Source organism: Protopterus annectens, chromosome 9.part0 (genome assembly GCF_019279795.1).
Source record: "Protopterus annectens isolate FY-2018-M chromosome 9.part0, PAN1.0, whole genome shotgun sequence".
Classification (NCBI taxonomy): domain Eukaryota; kingdom Metazoa; phylum Chordata; order Ceratodontiformes; family Protopteridae; genus Protopterus; species Protopterus annectens.
Window position 1 is genome coordinate 26002612 of NC_056743.1, and position 25145 is coordinate 26027756.

At 41.0% G+C, this 25145-nt stretch overlaps 1 protein-coding gene across 3 annotated transcripts in view; it reads right to left on the reverse strand.

The window, feature by feature from the left end:
* Positions 1-25145, reverse strand: part of LRP4 (LDL receptor related protein 4) — a 2374694-nt gene that overhangs the window by 130156 nt on the left and 2219393 nt on the right. For all 3 annotated transcript variants that reach the window (XM_044082533.1, XM_044082532.1, XM_044082534.1), the window contains exon 36: positions 10925-11006. In XM_044082533.1, coding sequence (XP_043938468.1) covers positions 10925-11006 — 82 coding nt within the window. The remainder of the gene's footprint in view (positions 1-10924; positions 11007-25145) is intronic.

The window sequence follows — 25145 nt, forward strand, 5'->3', positions numbered from 1 at the left end:
CCATCTTCACTTCTTTTGGGTGTGAGGATACATGTCAAAACCACATGCCCCTCTCCAGCTTGGCAAAGACAGAATGATCTACTTGAGTTAAGGTGTAAAAGCCCTCCCCCAAAAGGGGTTGAGATGATACAATGAAAACAGGAGTAGGTCAAACATCTGTTTTCAGAGCTGTAGGCAAAAAGGAGTGGAAAAACCGTAAGCAGTTGGAGGGAGGCAGCCTATACTGCAGCAACAATCCTTGTATTGAACATCTAAGGTTAAACTAAATACAGTCGTACAAATGTGCTCAGCACTAGGAGCACAACTGCAGGATCATTCATAATACTCAGGAAGGGCACTAAACTGCTAGCAACTTGGCCATAGATTTACAGTGACAGAACCTACATACTCCACAAGAATGCAGTTACAAACCCTGCTCTGATCCTGAAATGTAGGTCTTAAGTTCTGTTAAGGTTCATCATATCTAATGTTTCTACAGCTTCAACTACAAGGAACACTATGGTTAAAAATTTAGATTAAAGATTACAAAATAAAAAGAGAGAGAACGAAACAACCAGCCAAATAAACAAACTTGCTTGTAACTTCAGTGTCACATGACTGTGGAGAAAACAGGAAAGCCCACACAAATGAAATCACTGCCAATGCATAAACTGCACCAACAGTGATGATCTGAAAAGAAAAATGATAAAGTTCAACATTGAAAACATGAACACGATTAACTGTAAACTCATCCACTTTGCACTTGACTAAGACTAGTGAAGCTAAGGAAGTACACATAGTTGTCTTGCAAATGCATTGTGCATTTCTGAAAAAGGTAGCTGAGGTAGCCATTTCCTCAATGAAATGAACTTTAACTTCATCTTGCAGAGTTTTAGCATGGTGATCAAAACAGAAGACATTGTATTTTTCGACCTCTTCAGAGAAAGTCTGTTAGGAAATTTATCTGTTGTGCTTTTATAGCATAAAAGAATTAAAAATCTGGTCTCTTTCCCTGAAGCCTTTAGTCTTTTCAAGCTTCCATTGTCTGTATACATCCAACAGAGATTGGTACTTCCCCCTTATTTGAGGGTTTGAGAAAGACTGCCAAATGAGTCACTCTGCGTATGAAAAAAGGATTGGTCTTAAGTGCTAGCTCACCTTTGTGGAAGACTGCATAGGGCTCCTATACATCAAGGCCCTCTAGTCTGAAATTCTTCTTGCTTATGTAACTGCCAAAGAAAACAAGTTCTTCCACAATAAGAATTTGAATGCAGCACTATTAGCAAATTCAAAAGGGGTACACAGTCAATATTTTCTATTGCAAAGCTAAGGTCACGAAGTGGAAACGGTGGTTTCTTGGGGGGGGGGGGGTCTCAAGTGAAGAACTTCCTTTAAAAACTGTTTGACTGTAGGGACTGAAATCAACAAAGACGTCAAGGATATGCAAGCTGAAACAGCAAAGAGGGGCATGTTAACTGAAGTGCATACATGGCCCTTATCAAATAAGTTAGTAAAATACAGCAAGAGATCTTGAGCCAAGCCTGTCTCAGACAGTATGCTACAGTATATGCAAGATAAAGATAATATATTCCATTTTGCCAGGATGGTTGTGAAGCAGTTTTTGCATGTGATTATGTCTCCTAACCTTCAGGCTGCTAGTTTAAGACCCTTTAGGTGTGGGTGTGCCAACGAATCCCCCATGTTTGGTTAACAGTATAAAAACACTGAAAGGATAAGAAGTTCCTCTATTCTTAACTGCAGCAGCTGGCAAAACAAGTGCTGTTTTGGTGAAAATAAGACTTTTAAGGATCGAGTTTGCTCTATCCTCCCCTTCTTTAAGAAGGACCCATGTGAATAGGGAGAGGGAAGGAAGGAAGGAAAGGCATATGGCAAAGTCCACTGTTCCAGTGAACTGAGAAAGGAAAGACTGCCCATTGTTGAACTGGTAACTAAGAAATTAAATGATCAGATCCATCTTCAGTACTGGTTCCCTCCCCTCCACAAATTTAGTGACAGGATCTGGCAGATCCTGGAGTCTAAATTCCATTCATGGAGTCAGGTGGTGGATTTGCTCAGCTGGTCTGCCTAGTAAATGTGGGCTAAAGTAATACAGAAGGCCTGTAGGTGTATCCACTACTGGATGGCTTGACTGGCTGCACCTGATGCCGTCATGCCCTGTAAAGAGCTGGTGAGACTAATATCCCAGCTGTCTGTTGAGTTCTGGCTTCAAAGACACCCTGAATACCTGTAGTGTAGAGGTGAAGGATAGCATCTTCATCACATATAACTGTTTGTTTAGTTCTGTCCTTAGTGTAGAGGATAAGGATAGTACCTTCATCAAATATAACTTTTAGTTATGTACTTACCATAACGTTAGATGTTTGGGATCCATCTCGCCTACATTCAGTACTGATGGGCTCGGAGCTGATCCCTCGGCTCCGACTCGGCACGCTATGCTATAGAGCGAAGCCTCTTATTGGCCGAGCTATTTCTTATCCCAGGATGCACCACCACTAATCCCCCAGATCTTGTTTGTCCGCATTCATGCACACATACACAACTTGTTTATATAACATTGCCAGATATTTCAAGATGAAACAACAGGATTCGGACCTTCTGATATCCTCTGATCTCCAAGGAAAGGGGAAGGAGGGTGGGTTATTAGGAATGTAGGCGAGATGGATCCCAAACATCTAAAGTTATGGTAAGTACATAACTAAAAGATGATATGTGATCCTATCTCGCCTACATTCAGTACTGAAAGGACAGCGTCCCTAGCACCTAAATCCTGGGTGGCTCACTGGAAAACACTCCTGAGCACTGTGGAACCAAATGAAGCTCGTCCTCTAGATGCCACATCCAATTTGTAGTGGGAAATGAAAGTGTGCGGGGAGGACCACGTAGCCGCAGCACAAATGTCACTAATGGCAAGCTTAGAATGTAATGCTATTGAAGTAGCCATAGCTCTTGTAGAATGAGCCTTGACAGAGGTCGTAAGCTCTTTATTAGAAAAGGAATAAGCTTGAGTAATACAGTCCCTGATCCATTTGGCAATAGTGACCTTTGTGACGGCTTTGCCCAATTTATTGTCCAAAAAGGATACAAACAATTGATCTGTTTTCCTTGTTTGTTTGGTCCTATCTAAATAAAAACGCAATTGCCTGTGGACATCTAAAGTGTGGAATATGTATTCCGCTTTGTTAGAATACTTCAGAAAGAAGACTGGAAGTTCTAATGACTGTTGTAGGCAGAAACTGGAACAAACTTTAGGGACAAAGGATGGATTTAGCCTGAGAGATACTCTGTCTTTGTGAAAAACCAAGTACGGAGGTTTTACAGACAAAGCTTGAAGTTCTGAAACCCTTCTGGCAGAAGTAATCGCCACCAGAAAGGCAGTTTTCCACGATAGAAATTTTAAATCGCATGTTGCTGCCATTTCGAAGGGGGAGGAAGTTAAGGCACGTAACACCACATCGAGATCCCATGGAGGAGCAGGATGAGAAATCGGAGGTCTTAAAAGCGCAGCACCTTTCAAGAAGGTCTTACACAATCTGTTGCTCATTAAAGGTGGGTTTATAGATTCGTGAAAACTGGAAATAGCTGCCAATTGAACCTTGATGGTAGAGACTGAAGAGCCTTGATTGAAAAGGGAAGTTAGAAATTTCAGTACTTCTGATACGGGAATAGTGATGGGATCCAGACCCCGGAGTTGAGCCCAAATAGCAAATCTCTTCCATTTGCTAGAATACAATTTCTTTGTAGCAGACTTGTGGGCTGAGGATAAAATGTGTACAACTTCCAGATCCAAGGTATGATTCCTGACTATAGTCGGAAGAGGAGGAGCCAAGCCGTCAATTTTAAGGTGTGTAGGGACTGGTGGAATAGTCCCGACTGATGAACCAATAGGTCTGGGATCTGATCCAGGAACCATGGACCTTCCAGTACATATTTCCAAAGATAGGGGAACCATACCTGACGAGGCCAGTAAGGAGCAACTAAGATCATCTTGCTCCCCAAGAGAGACGCCTTTTGGATCACCCTGGGAAGGAGAGGAACTGGAGGAAAAGCATATAGCAAGCCGGTGGGCCACGGATGGGCTAGTGCGTCCATAGGGCTCTCCCCCGGAGCCAGGGTGAGGGAGAAGAACTTTTTGCACTTCGCATTCAGCGGAGTCCCGAAGAGGTCGCAACAAGGAACTCCCCATTTGCTGAAAATCTGATTTGCAACCGTAATGTTCAGAGACCACTCGTGTGGAGAGAGGATCGTTCTGCTCAGTCTGTCGGCTATCACACTGGACTTGCCCGGGATACGAGTCGCCACTAGAAAACGTTTGGTCGACACTGCCCATTCCCAAACTCTCATGGCCTATCTGCAAAGGGGGTAGGATCTGGTCCCTCCCTGCTTGTTCAGGTACCAGACAACTGACATGTTGTCGGAGTGAACGGCAATTACGCCCTGAGGGAGGTAATTGTGAAGGGCTTGTAGAGACAGAAGCACCGCCCTCATTTCTAAGATGTTGATATGAAGTAAGGTCTCCTCCGAATGCCATTTGCCTTGGACTGACCTGCCCAGGGAATGCCCCCCCCACCCCATCTGGGAGGCGTCCGTAGTCAAAGTGGCCACAGGAGGAGGTGGAACAAAGGGTCGTCCCTGATTCAGATTGGAGGGCAGCAGCCACCAGCGAAGGTCCCGTTTGCAGGTTTCCGTGATCCATATGAGGTGACTGAGAGGGAGATCCTGAAAGGACCACTGAGTTGAAAGAAGCCACTGGAGAATTCTCATGTGCAACCTTGCTAGGGGAACTAGAAGAACCGTGGCGGACATAGAACCCAATAGCTGCAGGACCATTCTGGCTGGGGCTTTGGATCTGGGAAGTAAGGCTCGAACTTGAGCCTGTATGGTTTGTATCCTTTCTGTAGGTGGATAGACCCGCATTCGGTTTGAGTCTATCTCTACTCCGATGAATCTTATGCGTTGAGATGGCAGCAACACAGACTTTGGCCAATTGAAGGTGATTCCAAGGGAAGTGCCCAGTGATATTGTGGCTTGTAGGCTCCGCAATAGTAGATGCTTGGAGGTGGCAGTTAGGAGCCAGTCGTCTAGATATGGAAACACCTGGAATCCTAGACTTCTCAGGTGAGCAGTCACGACCGCCAAACATTTGGTGAACACCCTGGGAGCCGTGGTGAGACCAAAGGGCAGCGCGCGGAACTGAAAATGACTGTCTCCTAGGCTGAAGCGCAGATGTCTCCTGGACGCTTGATGTACCATGATGTGGTAATAAGCGTCCTTCAGATCTATGGAGCACATCCAAACACCTTTCTCCAGCAGTGGGAGATTGGATTGTAGGGTGACCATTCGGAACTTGGACTTTTTTACTGAACGGTTTAGAATGCTGAGATCCAAAATGGGCCTCAAGTCCCCGGTCTTTTTTGGCACCAAAAAGAATCTTGAGTAAGTCCCTAATCCGATCTGGTCTGCGGGGACCGGTTGGATGACTCCTTTTTGCAGCAGCTTTGAAACTTCTGAGGCTGCAGTTTCCCGTTGACTGGGTGGCGGGTCCGGGATTTTTTTGGACTGAGGAGGACAGTGAGAAAAAGGGATGGCGTAACCTCCGGCGATAATTCGAAGCACCCATCGGTCCTGAGTGATACCTTCCCAGGCCTTTAGGTGCCTCGAAAAATGACCCCCGACTGGCTCCGGAGCTGCACAGTTGGGCAATCCCTCAGGGACTGTGAAAGGCTGAAGAGCCACGAAAGGACTCGCGGTCTCCAGTGTTGCGGGGGCCTCTGCCGCCTCTGGGACGGCGTCTTCCAGAAGAATTTCCCCCTCCCCTGCCTCTAGAAGGGGGATCGTCCTGCTGTGAGGGGTAAGGCTTCTGAGATCTACGGAACCACATTTTCCCTCCTCTTTTAGCCTTGGGGTAAGGCCAAAAGGGAGTGGAAAATCGTGCCCCTACGGCAGTCAAAGTCTTACCTTCTTGCTCGCAGTGGGTCAGTGTGTCCTTTACCTTGGGTCCAAACAAAGAGGACCCATCAAAGGGGGCGTCAGCAAAGGAAGACTTAAAAGCCTCCGCAAAATGACACAGGCGGAGCCAGGCTTGCCTCCGTAGAGCAATGCCTGTACCTGACGCTCTACTCGCCCCTTCGGCCGCATAAGAAATGAGCCTCATGGACGAGTTTGATATGGACGACAGCGTAGCCAGCTGAGAGCCTACCGTCTGGGCCAGCTGCTCAGGCAGGTTACCCAAGAGGGTATCTGAAAGTTCTTTAATCAGATCCCTCTGAAATCTGGTAAAGTGCGTGAGATAGTTCAGGGACCTTAAAGTAAAGGCCGCTGAACTTAGGGTGCGCTTACCGTACCGATCCATGCTCCTAGACTCCTTATTAGGAGGATGGACGGACGTCGAAGCCTCTGCTACATCTTGCTGGGTAGCAGATGCCACCACCAAGGCATCTACAGCCACACCTTTCGTCAAAAACTCCTTTTCCGGGGGTGCTGACAGGAACGTATTTGGACGAGCAGGCACCGGTTCCACAGAGTCTGGGTGTTCCCACGCCCTTCGACAGATCAAATCTAGGAGCTCGTCGAAGGGCGGAGACACCCAGGAGGCGGAGGGCTGAGCCCCGAAGGCCTTAAGGAATACCGACTCATCAGCAGAAGGGGGTTGGATTGCCAGCCGCCTCGTTGTTTAAGGGCTTCCAGGATGTCTGCAAAGGAGACATCATCTGAGGACGACTTAGGGGACCCCTCTGCATCATCAAGATCAGTGTCTGATGTGAGAGACTCATCGGGGGAGTCAACGTGCTTCCTCTTGCACAATCTCTTCCTGGGGGGTTCCTCCGAAGAAGCTTCAGAGGGACCTCCAGGAGGGGGGGAACCCCCAGTGGGGGTAACCTCAAATTTAGCAAAATTCCTGACAGGAAACTTTGAAGAAAACAGTACTTAGCTCAGCCAAGTTTGAGACCACGTCCTAGCTTGTAAGCGGCAAACAAGATCTGGGGGATTACTGGTGGTGCATCCTGGGATAAGAAATAGCTCAGCCAATAAGAGGCTTCGCTCTATAGCATAGCATGCCGAGTCGGAGCCGAGGGATCGGCTCCGAGCCCATCAGTACTGAATGTAGGCGAGATAGGATCACATAACATCTGTTTGGTTCTGTCCTGCAGTTCCACTTTTCTGTGACTTCAGGGCACCTCATAATCTTAATCATAACATGAAGATCATCCACTGTTCGGTAGGAGAATTCTTGGTGTACTTAAGCTGTATGCTGAACAACTACTGCACTGCCTTTATTGTGTTACTCTTGCCCCCCCCCCCCAGTTTTCTAAATACTTTTTGAGAAGGGGCTGAAAATAACAAGTCCTTATTCAAAGGAGGAATGAGAAGCTGCCCATCTACAGTAAATTCTCGGTTAACTGGAACTCAAGCAAGCGGCAAAAAAAATCTCAGAAATACTGTACAATTTTCATGTGTTACACTTTCTGTCCCCCCCCCCCCCCCAGCAGAAACATACCTTATGTTTTTAGAGTTTTAGTTTCAAAAATGAAGACAGGAATAAATTCCCTCTCTCCCCAACTTGAGAACAAGTCAAACCAAACAAACAGTATAGGGTACAGTATCAGACAAGCCTATTTTTAATAGTAATGCTCAAGCAACCAGAAACTACAGTCATATGGCATCTACAAATCCCCATGGGTGTTGGTTAACTGAGAGTTTACTGTATTTCATCTAGCAAGGGCACTTCTCAGCCATGTGTGCCATCTAATTAGAGGCAGTTGTCTTGGGGCAGACATCTATAGAATCATTTAACTATGACTTCAATGGCAGTTTGAGACAATCTAAGAGGTCTTTGCTTTAAGGACGTCAGGGAAATAAGCAGGCTCATATCAGGTCACAGCAGATAAGATTAACATATTGTGTGAGTTAAGGGAGAAATGGCTCCTGAGGGTACTCACAGCAGTATGGAGAGAAAGATGCAGCTCAGATGACTGCAGAATAAGCACTGTACCAGTGTACAAAAACCAAAGGGTACACTGAGAACTGTGGGCAGTACAGAGGTATTAATTGTGGGCAGTATAGAGGTATCAAACTCCTGTCACTGCATGAAAGTGCTGGACAGGGTGACTGATAACTGAATACACAAAGTAATAGAAAGCAGGCTGGGAGATTATCAGTTTGGATTCAAATCAAGATGCACAACTCACCCATTGTTTGCAGTGAGACAGATGGTAAAGTAGGGCTACATATGAGGAAAGAGTCCCAACTGGTCATTCCTACACTTGGAGAAAACATATGACAGGCCCCAAGAAAGTTGATTTGGGCAATCCTGCAAAGGTTTGATGTCCCAGTAACACTGGTAGAATTAGTGCAGATGATGTACAAGTACCCACTGACACAAGTACAAATAATATTCGGACTCAAGAGAGGAGTCCCCAGTAGGTCTGGGTGTCCCTCAAGAGAGGAGTTCCCAGTAGGACTGGGTGCGCCTCAGGCTTCAGCACAGTCCACTGCTGTTCATACTGGTAATGGACTACATTAGCCAACAAATCAGATGGACATAAAGCTGATGTATGCTGATGATGATTATTACAAGCAGACCTCGAACAAAAACTTCAGCAAATGATAGGGGAGTGAATGCAAAACTGAAAGCACACAAGTTGAAAGTGATACAGACAAGGAAGCTGTTATGGCAGTAAATGGGAGAAATCAGAAGTTGAAAATTGAGACAGAAAGGAAAACACTAGGTCAGGCTAGCAGTTCTGAATATTTGAGATGGGTGGTTAAGGAAAAAGGAAATCAAAGACAGAATCAGAGGGGCTCCGGCCAACTGGCACAGAGTGTCAGCAGAGTGTCAGGAGTAGTGTATGACAAATGAAAGCCAAAGAAGTTGAATAGTAATGTGCTCAAAAAGTGGTGCATTCAGTACTACTGCATGGTGCAGAAACCTGGACAGTTAAGATACAGTAGTTAAGGAAGCTAGAGGGGATGGAAACGAAGTGCCTGAGGCTGGTAGTATGATGCATACTGTGGGACAGACAAAGAAATGATGCATCAAATAAAGCAGAAGCTAAAGTAGCTCCAGTTGTAGGGAAGGTCAAAGAAACCAGACTGCGATGGTTCAGGCACATGTGCAGGAATGCAGAAAATAACATAGACAAGAAGATTTGGTAAGAAAGAGGAAACAAGGACATCCAGCTAAGAGTCGGATGGACTGCATGACAGAAAGCCTGTAAGTCAGGCATGACTTAGGAGAGTGGCACTGAATATACAGAGGTGGGGACAGTTGACACGGCATCTCAGCCAAGTGTAAGAAAGGAGGAAGAGGGGGCAGATGATGATGCTAACATGTCTATGCCTTAGGGATCTATCCAGAATCTCTCACATCATGTTTTCCATTTACCTGAAAATATCTGGTAGAGATGGATGAAAATTCATTTACCAATTTACAGACTTCATTCCCACAGTGGAAAATGTACTTTCCAAACGTGCCTGGGATACAACTCTCTGTCACTGTACAGAGTATGACTAGTGGCTGCATGGCTGGACCCCTATTTACAGCCAATAAAATCAACACAAGGTTTGTTACGTGGCTTTTATAGATGCACCTGATTATTTCCTCACCCTTGGTAATTCTTCACTGCTTCCTGGGAACCATGGCAACGAAAGCATCCCTGAAGGCCTGAAAAATGACTGGAATGACCATCAGAGCTTGTGTTCCTCAATGGTCACCAATTTTAAATCTCCTGTGTGTGTAATTCTCTTTACTACACTACACTCCCCCACCCATTTAAGATATTCTTGCATTAAACTAAAGATCACGCCAAAGACATCAACAGGGCTAGAAGAAAAACTAAGCTATCTTCTTTGCCAATACATTTTCTACGGAAAAGCACATAGGTGACCATAGCGGGCAAGGTTTTGATCTTCCTTGGATCCATGTCAGACAACCACTTTGGGGGAGGTTTTCATTTTAACTTACTGGAAGCAGATGTACCAGATTTCTAAGACACTCCCAGGGGTGATTCTATTGGCTGCAAAAAAAAAAAAAATACTAGAAAATGGAAATCCAAGTCTAAATCAACTGTATTTAGAGTACTGAATATTATAAAATACATAAAAGAACTGGAAGATGGATCCTTAGAAAAGGGAAAAATTAAACTACATAGAAATAAATATAAATTGTGGGAACAACACATGCAGAATAATTTCAAATGGAGGACTGAGGTTTAAGGGAAGGCAGGAATTCAGCAATTTATGTCATATTGGACCGATGACAGTTACAAAAAAATAAAAGATATGTGATGTATAATGTATGTAAATGGAAAAAAAAGTTAATATGGTTTGTTTTCTTTTTTGTTAATGCATGTTTGTGCCTATGTTGTTTCCTGTGGGTGATGGTCCAGTGTACAGGGAGCAGTGCTGTTATCCATCACAACAAAGTTGTTTCTTCATAAGACCCTAGTCTCCTCCCTTTGGCAGCTTTCACAAGATGATCACATGGTGCGCTACATGCATGCAACCACGTGTGCAAGCCCTGCACCACCGTGTAGCAGTTTCACTAAGCTCATTCATACTACAAGTAATGCAGCTATATTCCAGTAAGAGTCACCAATGTATTGAATCAAAGCTGCTTTCCTCTCCTTAGGATTAGTACGCTGGTGTCTGCCTTTCACTTAAATCCTCCCCTTCCAATTCCTTCAGTGCCTGTACTACTAAATGAACATGGATCAGAGACAATGTTTTATCCCTCTATAGTATAGGTTCAAGCACTGCTCTTCTGTTTACTGTGCTGATGAATTTCATGGACCTCTCTTCCTTCAACTTCAACTGCAAATGGGCTTTATTCAGTTGGAAATCACAGTAAAAGCTCTGATTAGTAATAGACAGTATCCATAACTTCTGTACCTATGTAGTAGATGTCCCTGAACATATCACTGATTACCTGTATAAGATGACAGCGGCTATAAGGATGAAGGAGGCCAGCATCGTAAGGACACCTCCAATAATGTAGCTGACATGAAACCCTAAAGTAACAAACAAAACAAAACATTACAACATGATTCTTACCCTGTGAAGGACAAACTGTAACACAAGCTAATGCAAGAATAAAAAAGGTAGCTTGTGTTCCAGCTACATTTAAATCACCACTAATCACTACAGCATTCTAAATGAAAATAACACATTCATTAGAGTAAACAAAGGAAGTTTCAGACTGACAGTTGAGCATAAATACTATAGGATGTGAGCTGTTGGGATGATTCCTTCTCTTATCTGCAAACTATGCGATAACAAGCAAGAAGTTTCTTAAATAGATTTCTATTCCCAGCCAGGCTGCACCTTAAGACAGCACTTACACTAGGACATTTAGTTAACTAGTGGAAAAAAAAAAAAAAAAACACATACATACAAGTTAAAAACCAGGGGAAGACAGAGACAGCATCACCATGACTTTACAGCAAACAAGGTCATGTCAGATGCTTCAAAACACATTCCTAAATGGGAGACCAAATCAGCCCATCACAAACTTGACACAGACGTCAGTTATTAAATAAGTTAGCTAGCCATCATGTGTGGTGACATACAGTTGACCAAAAAAAGCAAATAGAGCAAAAAATACTGTGCTATTCCCAATGCAGAGCATCAGAGGAATCAGTAGCCTGACCAGATCTTTTTAATGCCCCTAAACGGAATACTGTTCAGCTACTAGGATAGCATGCCTCTATGATGATAAAGCAAACATTTGTAACATGGCTGCCGTACAGACTGGAGTGGAGTGGAAAATAATGATACCTGTGCAGAAGAGTAGAAATGTAACTACTAGAATCGGTCAAAAGAACTGGAATTAATCAGGGAAATAAAAATCATCAGGAAAAAAATCACAAATTGACAGGAAGTTTAACAACAGGAAAAATAAAAAAGGCTCCAAGTTAGTCAGGCAGTCAAGTTTTTTAATCTATCCTTTTGTTCCCTCCATCCCTAAATGTCAAATTTATTCTCTTAAACCAAGTGGAAGTAGTCTCCATTGGTGGAGATGAGAGTCTGACTGTGACAAGCTACCATTTACGGTGGTTCACTAGCTCTTTTTTCTTTCTTATTCTGTCCATCAATTATCCTGCTGCAGGTAAAAAAACAATGTACTTTGGCCATTAAATCACAGCTACACAGGAACATGCTTCTACAGGTTCCTTTCAGCTTCTAGCCACATATATATATATATATATATATATCTATACATATATATATATATATATATATATATATATATATATATATATATATATCTATCTAGGGTCTATATTAGAACACCGAACTTTCAAAATTTTGAATGTTCTAATATCAACCCGTTTTCAGCGAACGCTGAAAAATATCGAAGAAACAGAAAAACATTTTTTCCTAGGGAAAGAATTTGGTTGTCCGTTTCTGTTGCTTCGGTATTTTCAGTGCTGTGGTGGAAAGTTACGGGTCGGGTTCAGGTAAGTGTGCAATTGTGTGGACATGAGGGTTAGGTGAGTTAGGGTTAGGTTGTGGGGGAGGTGACTGTGCGATAGTGACGGACCTTAGGGTTAGGGTTTGGGTTAAGGTAAGTGGATAGTTAGTGGTGTATGTATAGTTTAATGTAGGGTTAGGTGTAAGAGTTTAGGTGTGTGTGTGTGTGTGCGTGGATTGCTGCTTGTTTGCTTTTGTTTTGGAACAGCAAATTTTTTCCCTAGGAAAAAATTTGCTGTTCTGTATGTTCGATGTTTTAAATTTTCGATTAATAGGGTTCAATATTACAACACTCGAAATTTTGAAAGTTCGGTGTTCTAATATAGACCCAATATATATACAGGTGTTTTGTTTTTTTTTTGCTTGGGTACAACTACTTGTTACACTGTTTCCTCATGCACTATTGCATGCTACAGTACAGCAATGTCTATAGGCCCAAAATGTGTCGCTTCCTTTAGACTCAAAATTGCAGTATCTTCAAGAAACAGGGAAACATTATTAATTTCTTATAATGACCTATTTTCATTAGAGATGGAGCAATGCTGGAAAAAAAATATTAAAGTAGTGGTCCGGGGGTGTGGGGGGGGGTGTGCTAAAAACAAAAAGGGTACATATGCTTACCTCTGAAAAACATAAATAAAAACTATTGTGCTGTGTTTGCTGTTGACAGTGGTATATTAGTACTAGATCATTGGTCAATATGGGGGGAGGGGGGTGAAGATTTTCTTGCTATTTGCTTTAGAGTACTGCATTAATCAACAGACCTAAGATCTACCTTAAAATAACTGGATGTCTATGAGTACTGCATTAATCAACAGACCTAAGATCTACCTTAAAATAATTGGATGCCTACGAGTACTGCATTAATCAACAGACCCAAGATTGACCTTAAAACAACTGGATGTCTACGAGTACTGCATTAATCAACAGACCCAAGATCGACCTTAAAATAACTGGATGTCTACGAGTACTGCATTAATCAACAGACCTAAGATCTAGCTTAAAATAATTGGATGTCTACGAGTCCTGCATTAATCAACAGACCTAAGATCGAGCTTAAAATAATTGGATATCTACTCCTTCCCTTTGGCTATTTTAGCGTACAAGAAGCACTTCTGGAAATATTAATGATTAACTGTGTTACAATTACTGAGAAGGAGTACACATTCCACCAAGCTCCATGCTTTGCATGAGCTCGTAGAGTTTACCAAGACTGACATAAGCCTTATACTAGACATCAAAGCCATGCAATCTGTCTTATGTGCATGTGGTGGAGTACAAACATCAGAAGCTCTGCATGCACTTCTAAAAAGGGGAGACTCGAACTCATTTATAATCATATGTGGTGTTTGTAATTAGATCAGAAAGTGAGGATGAACAGCACTGTGCTCTGCCAAAAGTACCTAGTCCAATGACACCTATGAAGGTATGCACTACGTATGGCTTTGGCAATGGGCAGAGCACAGCAGGGCAGCCCCCTCTCTAGAAAGAAAAACATATAAAAGCTTAGATTTTGATAACAGTATGTCTGGCAAACTACATCCTCAGACCTTGTCTATACTTCATTTCTCCCTTATAAGTCAGCTTCAGAAGAACAGATTGCTGGCTCATGAAAAATACTTTGTTAAAAGGGATAGTTGATTTAGAGGTAGTGCATTCCTCGTGACTGACCACACATGGAGGTCAAATTTTCCTCCTCCCTCATGCTCCAAAAAAGGTCAAATCCTAGGACTGCTGGTATGACACAATAAACACAAGTATCTTCCCTGAGTTACTTCACCAATAAATGAATAAACTGCAGTATAAGAAAGGCTGAACTGATGCAGTCTGTTGTTCAGAAAATAGTGGACTTTCACTGGAAGATTTGTCCAGAATGTTGACTGTGTGATCTAAAGCTGAAAAAAAAACACAGCTGACTGTTTATTACCAGCAGCCTTATGATTAGACCATATGGCTGCCTCATTTCCAGTAATCAGTAAGGCAGAACAAGAACCATCATTTACACAGGTATCCTTGGACTTGGACTTAACATTAATGAAAAAAATACTAACAGATGCTAGAAAAAAAAAAGTCCCAATAAATTGGATAACTATATTACGATCTCAGGGATAAAAATAAAACTGAAGAGACATTCGGAGCATTCAGATGTCACAATGTCTCTGGAACAGGAAAATAATCTCCTGAAATCAGAAATGTAATACTGGAAGCTAACAAGGCTCAGGACAAACTGACAAATTAGGAAAACCAGGCCAGGAGAAAAAAAGTTAGGACTGAATTGAGTGCCCAGAAGGTAGAAATGTAGAGGTGTCCACAGTACACAAAACAGTTACTGACTAGATTAACTGGGCTGTAGAAAGCCAACAGAAAGACAGAAAGGGCACACTGAGTTCTTATGCGTGGAACAGCAGACCCAAAGAGGAAACCAAGGCATATACAGGTGGGACTGCAGACTTACTCCATTAAAGAGCAAATATTAAGTGCTTTTTGGAAATGTATAGCAAATATTAAGTGCTTTTTGGAAATGTATCAAGGCATGAATGGTCAGGAAGCAACAGAACATTAGAAGAGAATAAGCATTCTACAATAACTAGGTAGAGGAGAACTCGGTTCTTACCTGCCATAAGAGAGTGCAGTGTATGGTGGAGTCACTTTCTGTTGTTATTCCATCCAAAAATTAAGGTATTTCTGCCTCTGAGCACGAAGACGGCTGTAGGAGCAACAGGCAGTTAGCTTTCTGCAGGGAATACACACCTGCAGGAGCAAGGGGCAGTGGGCTTTCTGCAGGGAATGTTACTGACCCAGAGAGCAAATCATTAATGCAAGTCAGCTTTGAACAGAGGCCCAAAGAAAAACACAAGGGAAGGAGTTGTGCAGCGGACACTTTCCATACCTTCCAGCTTCAAATGCCGCAGAGGGAAATGGCAGTACTTGCAGTGGCTAAAGTAGTGCAAACCATGACAAATTAAGTGACCTGAGCCAGAGAAATGATGAAATAAGAGTGGCAATCTGTTCACAATTAAACCGATTAAGTAATACTTCTTGAAAAAGAGTTAGCCGTTTGATTTTCTCTACTTCTATTGTTTTGTAATTTCACATTTGTCACTTTCCAAGTTACTCATTTTATTCCTGTTCATCTCAATTTCCCAAATCCTGTCTCTGCTTCATTTCCAATGTACTCTTGATTCTTCTGGTTGACTCTAGTGCTCCCTTCCTTCTCTCCAGCATTTTCCATTGAAACTTTGTAAAATGTTTCACTGGCACAGCTTCTCTGGTCTTTATTACCAAAAGGACAAGAAGCATATTCTCCTTCTGTTTCACAACTCACTTTTTGTTGGACAAACTTTTGCATTTCCTCCACAGCATATACTTCAGCAAAAAATAATTTTGCCCCTCCAGGGAAGAATACTTTGAAGATAATTGGAAAAGCAGTTTGAATTTCATACCTGCTTCTCGACTTTCCCTGAATAGTGGAATAAATTTACTCCTCTTCTGCCTGGTGTACAATAAGTAATCATTCTTCAAAAACATTATTATTATAACAACAGAGACAGCCTCACTAGAAGTGTGACTGGTAGGTAACATGTCTAGCGAGGCTGTCTCTGTTGTTATAATATGGCCATGTAGCCATTTAGACAAGGCTGTCTCTGTTGTTATAATGCAGACATGTAGTCGTTTAGGGATTCTAGCAATGTACTGTATGGCTGGCCAAGTTTTAACACCACAGCGAGTTTGCTTCTCCACCATGCCACTCTATGGGGAAGTGGTGGTTAGGCCTTCTGATCACAGCATTGTAGCTCATGTGGAAATATCTTATGATCTAATTGCAGGAACCCCTCCTTCTGTCTTAACTGTTGAGCCTCATCTACCTCTAACCTTGGCATATTTAAGTTTTCCAAAAGTATTTCCACTTGTGCTATTTCATGATTTACCCACTTCCCTGCTTTACACAAATGTTCATAAAAGTTCCAAAATAGCTCTAATACCTCTACCGGATTTCTGATTATTTTTCTTTTTCTAGGCTCCTTAAGTTTGGCAACAGCCCTTGCTCTTTAATCACTGTACACCCATCTTGGAAACCCTAGTAATTGTTTTTTTCCTTGGCTAACAACATTGAACACTGTGCTAACTTACTATTTCAAGACAATTCAGTCCTGTTATCACAGTTCAAAAGAATCATTTCCTTAGTTACATTTCTTCCTTTCTCAGCAGTTATGTCTAAAGTATTCTGCATGGAACTTTTAAAATCTCCCCAACTGTTACGCTTCCAGAAAACTTGTTTCAATCTCTTTTCTCTTTCCCTTCACACCTCCAACAAATGCCACCTACCTGTGGGGAAAAAAGGCTGCATGGAGTAAAAAAATACCTAAGCAAACACCTTCATGCAAAAATCCTAAATCTTCTAGACTCTGTTGCATATTTAGGAGCTATACAGATATCCACCAATTGATACCTTGTAAACTGCCTATAGAACTGCTCTAATTTTTTCTAACCTCTTCTGATTGATTCTTGAAGTTATAATGCAGTACTTTAAATATCCTATTGGTTATCCTTTTGTAAATAATGCCTTCTGTTCTACACTCAATTTAAAAAAATCAACCAGAGTTATTTTTCACTCAGCACTCCTCTTTTTTCGCTCTACCTATAATCTTATTTATCCTTGTTAAGGTAAGTAGTCTCTAACCTGCAGCCCAAACTTCTGCTTGGCCTCATCTCACTCTATTACATTTCCGTCTAAAGTTATTTGCTTCCAATACACTGTCCTTTTTCATAGGTTCATAGGTTCATAGGTTCATACTAGGCTATCTGCCCGAGGGCATTTACAAGCCTAGCCCATCGTTTTGTGGCTTACGCCACCCCTTTAGTATGGGGAACTATACCCATTATTTTTCTGTGCCTCTGTCGAGCAGTGACACTGAGGTAATCCCTGGGGTATATCTGCGATCTCCCATCCATTGGTCAAGATTTCTCTTGAACAAGGCCAGCGAGGTGCTCTGCCTCACATGTACCGGGATTTTGTTCCACAGCATAGGGAGTCTTTGGGTGATGAATCTATCCCTCCAGCACGTCCTATTAATAGCCGTGTCAAGGTTTAAGTCTCCCGCCCTTGTGGCTCTGATGGATCTAGATTTTTTGAGGTGAAGCATATTCATCAAATCTGGGTTTGACATGGCCTTGTATGTTAGGCAAAGGTCACCTCTGAGCAAGCGGTAAGCGACTGAATAGAGCTGGAGTTCTTTCAGTCGGGCAGCATAGGACAGATTTTTGAGACCCTTTTGATAATTTTGTCCAGTAAAGTTCAGGCCCCTCTTGCCTGTTTTGTATCTCCCTCCTTGTAGTCATCCTTATTGCTGAAATCTCCTCTCTCCATGTCAGTGCTGACTTAGTTCTTAGAATATTATCTGGTACCTTATAAACATAACATTCAGTATGGTTATTATCATTAATGGCCTGCATCCAAAAACATACTTTTCCTTATTTCTTGAACATCCCCCAACTATTTCATCATCATCCCTTTCCACTTTGAATTATAACCTTCTGCTGTGTTAACTATATGATCCTTAAGAAGTCCAAGGCACCCAAGAAACGTAGTCAGCCACTGATAAATCAAATTATCAACTTTATTCAGCCAAATAAAAACACAAATGCTCTCTATGAACAGTACGTTTTTGTTTCAACCTTGCAAAAATAAAAACATATAAACAGTGGCTGACTGTTTCCTGGATGCCTTGGACTTCTTAGTGGATTATTAGGTACCTTTTGGATTTTTATTGTGAGTTATATGAGCCTTAACTGTGTAGCTCTAAAATATTCATACAAATAAGGTGATATTAAACCCTCTTGTCACATGGGGGGAAGCAACATGCGACTTAACTCTTGCCCTCTTTACCTCCCAAGTAAATTCCTTCAACTCTTTATAAATGATGCTCCACAACTTTTGGTATGGATGATAAAAATATGGCAGACCTCTATATAAAACTAAAGGGTCTAGAAACATTTTCACTGCTTGGATCTTGGATCTTACAATCCACATTCATAATAAAAAGCCTCCAATTTCTCAATGTTTTTATTACATTTAGTCTCTTTACTCATATCTTTGCCATAAAAAACCCTTTTTAAGCCATAATACCTAAATACTACTTCTAATCACTTATTAGTGAACTAGCTCATGTGTGGGTACAGTCACCTCTACAGCCTGTGCTATATTCATTTATTTCATATCCTGAAAAGACCTGAAACTGTCTCAAAATGTTCCACAACAATGAAATGTTCTTTTCTGGAATTGTTCAAGTACACAATGATATAATCTCAAATAAGGCTAACCATATTATTTATATCCCTAAATTTGTGAGTCCCTTATTTCTTTGCCAATGGCTCTAAGAGTAAAGCAAATAAGAAAAGAGAAAGAGGACATCCCTGCATGTTTTTTCTGTCCAAACACAGCTTATCGGAGAGGAACCCTCCCACCTTAACTCTTGCCTCTGACCCTTCATGTATCCTCTTGATTAACTGTACATTTCTGTCAGGGAATGCAAATGCTACCACTGTCATGCTCAATAAATCCTAGTTGACTATACTGAATGTGTTTCTGCATCAAGACCCAGCAACAATAGTATTTTCTTACACTATGCTTCCCCAGAGATCATCATTGTTGTACTAATATTGGCAACTGTTTCCTTCCCCTTCACAAAACCACGCTGATCCATACGTATGAATTATGGACAAAACTATTTAATAAACACAATTTAAAAATGAATGAAATTGGTCTGACAAGTCTTTTACTGTTTTTATGTAATACAGCCACCAAAGCTCTCTTCCAAGATGCCAGTAATATCTCTCCTTTTAAAATATTTTTAACCATAACGTCCCAGGATCTTTAGCACTTTCATCCATCACAACTTCTGACCTTTCACAAGAATACCATCCGTTTCAGGTGACTTCTCTGTTGATGGATTACATACCACCATTTTTATCTCATCCCTTCCAATCTTGGCTATTAATTCTTGAACCTTATCTTCCAGTAAGTTTGGCAAAGTTAAGTTCTACTTAAACTGTTAAGATGATCAATGGACATTTTCTAGTGCCAAAGTACACATTAATGGTGCTAGATAAGAAAGGAAGGGTCCCAAAGCAGGGAGAGTATCAGTGATCTGCAGTGAGAAGACTTTACTCTCCAGTTTGAAATAACTTGATTGAAGCTGAGTTGCCTATTTGTATTCACTGCAAACAAAAGGTCGTCATGCAATATTTGATTTTTAAAATATTTAATGAGATATGCCACTTGCTTGTATTTTTTAATTATTTATAAGTAGATGTAAGGAAATACTGATGCCGCCAGAGGGAAATATTATGCACAATAAGTATTAGAACTGAGAAATGAAGCTAGGACTATATGAGCAGGCTATAAGAGCAGAGGCAGAACGTCAATACAACCTACATGGTTCACTGAAATTCTGTTTCATACTTCAGGGGCCTAATATTAGAACACATTCCTAAGCCTTATAATCAAGGTTTCTTGACTTTTGCAAATATGTTTACAGTTAAACTAATCTTATCAATGTTATTGACAGTGGCAGCATCTTAAGGAACTTGACTAAGACTGTGCAACACAGAAATTAACAATGTGGAAAGAGAGATGTTTGACATACTCGGAGGATGGAATCTTTTAGCTGATGAGGGACAGCCCAGTGCATGGAAGAAATGGCCAGGAGTTTTTAGTGGTACAGGTAGTTAGACTTTAAAACAATAGAGAGTTTGACAGGAGCTGTATGTAATGTCAATGGGATGCCCAATTCTGTTAAACAACAAACAAAATCTGCTCTTCAAAGAAAATACACAGCAGCAACAACTGCATTGCAAGAAAAATACAGTTGCACAAGTCCTACTGAACTGAAACAGTAGAAGTTAGAATTCCTCACTCAGTGGTATTTTGGGTTACTGGCCAAGTTAACCCAGTACTGGCAAACTTTCAAAAGCTGCGACTTCACTCCATCTCTCTTCTTGTGGCAGCTCACTGGCTGAGCATTTCCTGAAAGGGAAGCTTACAGTTTTGCTTCCATAAAGGAGAAGAATGTACCTAAAGCCAAAATCTAGTAAGAGTAAATTCACAGACCGTCACAATACCATATAAAAACAAAATCTTACACCAAATGAATCAAAGAGGTTGAAACACCTCAACTATGCAAAATGTGGGGGACAGCGGGCGGGTGCTGCAAAGTTCTGTCAAAGTAGTATCTGATCTGCCTGTGCACATCTACGTTTTCACCCTTGTTTTATGGATAAGGACAGAACAATGGGAGATTGATGGTGGCACGGTTCAAGGTACACTCACTTTAGGCATGAATGATGGATTAGTGCAAAACACAACCCTGTCCTTGTGAAAAGTCAGACAGGGTTGTACCACCATGACAGATTACAGCTCAGACACTCGTCTTGTAAACATCAGAGCAGACTGAGAAAAACAATTCTTCCAAGGAATGAACTGTAAATCAGCCTGAGAAGTAAAGTCCAAAAGGAGGTAAAGTACATTTTTCTAGAACAAATTTGAGATCACAGGGAAGAAGAATTTGCCTTTGAGGGAGTCTTCGCTTGTAACACTCATTTCATGAACTACTTCCTAAACTGTCCACAAACAGAAATGAAACAGGGGGGTCCCATGTGGACCATAAGCTGAGATGGCTGCAAGACGCACTTTGATAGAAGAATGACAAATCATCTCTACGTAGCTCACAACAAACTCATACGCATGGGCAAAAAAAGTTTTAGCATCTTTCCTACTGGTTAAGCACTACCTAGAAAACCTCTTCTCTTTGTAAACACAGGAGTTTTCAGTTGCAGATTTTCTTGCCTCCTTAAATACTTGCTGCACATCATCATGAAACAAGTGCTTAAAAGGTACCAAAACAGAATCATCCAGCTGGCCAGTTTCAAATGTTATAAGCTGAGGTGTACTATTCACCCCTGATGCTATATGATAAGATCCAGTCTATTAGGAGCCTTGTGATAATTGCCCATGGCCAAGTCCATTAAATAGAAGAACCAACTATGCCTGGGCCAAAAAGATCTTTGGTAATTCTTTCCGAAGCTCTACAAGTACCTTGGGAATCACAGGAAAAGGTGGAAATGAATACAGGAACACTGCCAACTATGGGAATGATAAAGCTTCTGCCTTCCAAGCATGGATGCAAGGATGGCTTGAGCAGAATTCTTTTAACAGTCTGTTTTTAAAGGAGGGGAACAGATCTACTTGAAATGTTACTCACATCTAGATCAAGTTCGGTGTTAGAAATGAAATAAATGTTTTTTATTTTTAACTAACCGGAGCAGAACTTAACAAGTGACTAAACTTTCAGCTTCTCCCTTATGGGCCAAATCTTTTTGTACCTTTCAGAATAAAAGTCATTACTAACTGATGGGTTGATAAAGTTGGTTTATTATGTAGTAGCAGCATACAGCAGAGATAGATACAGTTATCTAATAATATCTGATTAAGTGTTATACTGACGATGTGACAAACAACAGCACTGATAAACAGAACCAGTCTGAATTATACTGATTCTGTGGGAAATAACAGCAACGATAAACAGAACCAGACTGATCTTATATGGAGGCAAATAACAGCACTGATAAACAAACCAGTCTGACCTTATACTGTTACCGTGGCAAATAATAGCACTGATAAACTGAACCAGAAAGAATTATACTGACACAGTCTGAAATAACAGCACTGATAAACTGAACCAGACTGAATTACATTGATACTGTGTCAAACAACAGCACTGATAATCTGAACCAGGCTGATCTTATACAGATACTGTGGCAAATAGCACAGATAGAGAGAACCAGACTGAATTACAGTACACTGACACATACTGATACTGCCTCAAATAACAGCACTGATAAACAGAACCAGACTGAATTACAGTACACTGACACATACTGATACTGTCTCAAATAACAGCACTGATAAACAGAACCAGGCTGAATTATAGTACACTGACACACACACATACTGTCTCAAATAACAGCACTGATAAACAGAACCAGACTGAATTACAGTACACTGACACATACTGACACTGTCTCAAATAACAGCACTGATAAACAGAACCAGACTGAATTACAGTACACTGACACATACTGACACTGTCTCAAATAACAGCACTGATAAACAGAACCAGACTGAATTACAGTACACTGACACATACTGACACTGTCTCAAATAACATCACTGATAAACAGAACCAGACTGAATTACAGTACACTACTGAATTACAGTACACTGACACATACTGACACTGTCTCAAATAACAGCACTGATAAACAGAACCAGACTGAATTACAGTACACTGACACATACTGATACTGTCTCAAATAACAGCACTGATAAACAGAACCAGACTGAATTACAGTACACTGATACATACTGATATGGTCTCAAATAACAGCACTCATAAAGAGAACCAGACTGAATGAGTGTACACTGATACATACTGATACAGTCTCAAATAACAGCACTGATTAACAGAACCAGACTGCATTACAGTACACTGATACATACTGATACTGTCTCAAATAACATAAACAGAACCAGACTGAATTACAGTACACTGACACATAATGACACTGTCTCAAATAACAGCACTGATAAACAAAACCAGACTGAATTACAGTACACTGACACATGCTGATACTCTCTCAAATAACAGCACTGATAAACAGAAACAGACTGAATTACAGTATACTGATGCATACTGACACTGTCTCAAATAACAGCACTGATAAACAGAACCAGACTGAATTACAGTATAATGACGCATACTGACATTGTCTCAAATTACAGCACTGTTAAACAGAACCAGACTGAATTACAGTACACTGATACATACCGATACAGTACTCTGATACATACTGATACTGTCTCAAATAACAGCACTGATAAACAGAACCAGACTGAATTACATAATCCTGACACATTACTGATACTGTCTCAAATAACAGCACTGATAAACAGAACCAGACTGAATTACAGTACACTGACACATACTGATACTGTCTCAAATAACAGCACTGATAACAGAACCAGACTGAATTACAATACACTGACACGGTCTCAAATAGCACTGATAAAGAGAACCAGAATGAATTACAGTACACTGACACATACTGACACAGTCTCAAACACCACTGATAAACAGAACCAGACTGAATTACAGTACACTGACACATACTGATACTGTTTCAAATAACATAACAGAACCAGACTGAATTACAGTACACTGACACATACTGATACTGTCTCAAATAACAGCACTGATAAACAGAACCAGACTGAATTACAGTACACTGATACATACTGACATTGTCTCAAATAACAGCAGTGATAAACAGAACCAGAATGAATTACACCACACTGATACATATTGACACTGACTCAAGTAACAGCACTCAAACAGAACCAGACTGAATTACAGTACACTGATACATACTGATACTGTCTCAAATAACAGCACTGATAAACAGAACCAGACTGAATTACAGTACACTGATACATACTGATACTGTCTCAAATAACAGCACTGATAAACAGAACCAGACTGAATTACAGTACACTGACACTGTCTCAAATAGCACTGATAAAGAGAACCAGAATGAATTACAGTACACTGACACATACTGACACTGTCTCAAACACCAATGATAAACAGAACCAGACTGAATTACAGTACACTGACACATACTGATACTGTCGCAAATAACAGCACTGATAAACAGAACCAGACTGAATTACAGTACACTGATACATACTGACATTGTCTCAAATAACAGCAGTGATAAACAGAACCAGAATTAATTACACCACACTGATACATATTGACACTGACTCAAGTAACAGCACTCAAACAGAACCAGACTGAATTACAGTACACTGACACATACTGACACTGTCTCAAATAACAGCACTGATAAACAGAACCAGACTGAATTATAGTACACTGATACATACTGACACTGACTCAAATAACAGCACTGATAAACAGAACCAGACTGAATTACAGTATACTGACACATACTGACACTGTCTCAAATAACAGCACTGATAAACAGAACCAGACTGAATTACAGTACATTGACACATACTGATACAGTCTCAAATAACAGCACTGATAAACAGAACCAGACTGAATTACAGTACACTGACACATACTAATACTGTCTCAAATAACAGCATTGATAAACAGAACCAGACTGAATTACAGTACACTGACACATACTGACACTGTCTCAAATAACAGCACTGATAAACAGAACCAGACTGAATTACAGGACACTGACGCATACTGACAGTGTCTCAAATAACACAAACAGAAATGGACTGAATTACAGTACACTGACACATACTGATACTGTTTCAAATAACATAAACAGAACCAGCCTGAATTACAGTACACTGACACATACTGACACTGTCTCAAATAAGAGCACTGATAAACAGAACCAGGCTGAATTACAGTATACTGATACTGTCTGAAATAAACAGAAGCAGACTGAATTACAGTAAAGACACATACTGACACTGACTCAAATAACTGCACTGATAAACAGAACCAGACTGAATTACAGTACACTGACACATGCTGATACTGTCTCAAATAAACAGAACCAGACTGAATTACACT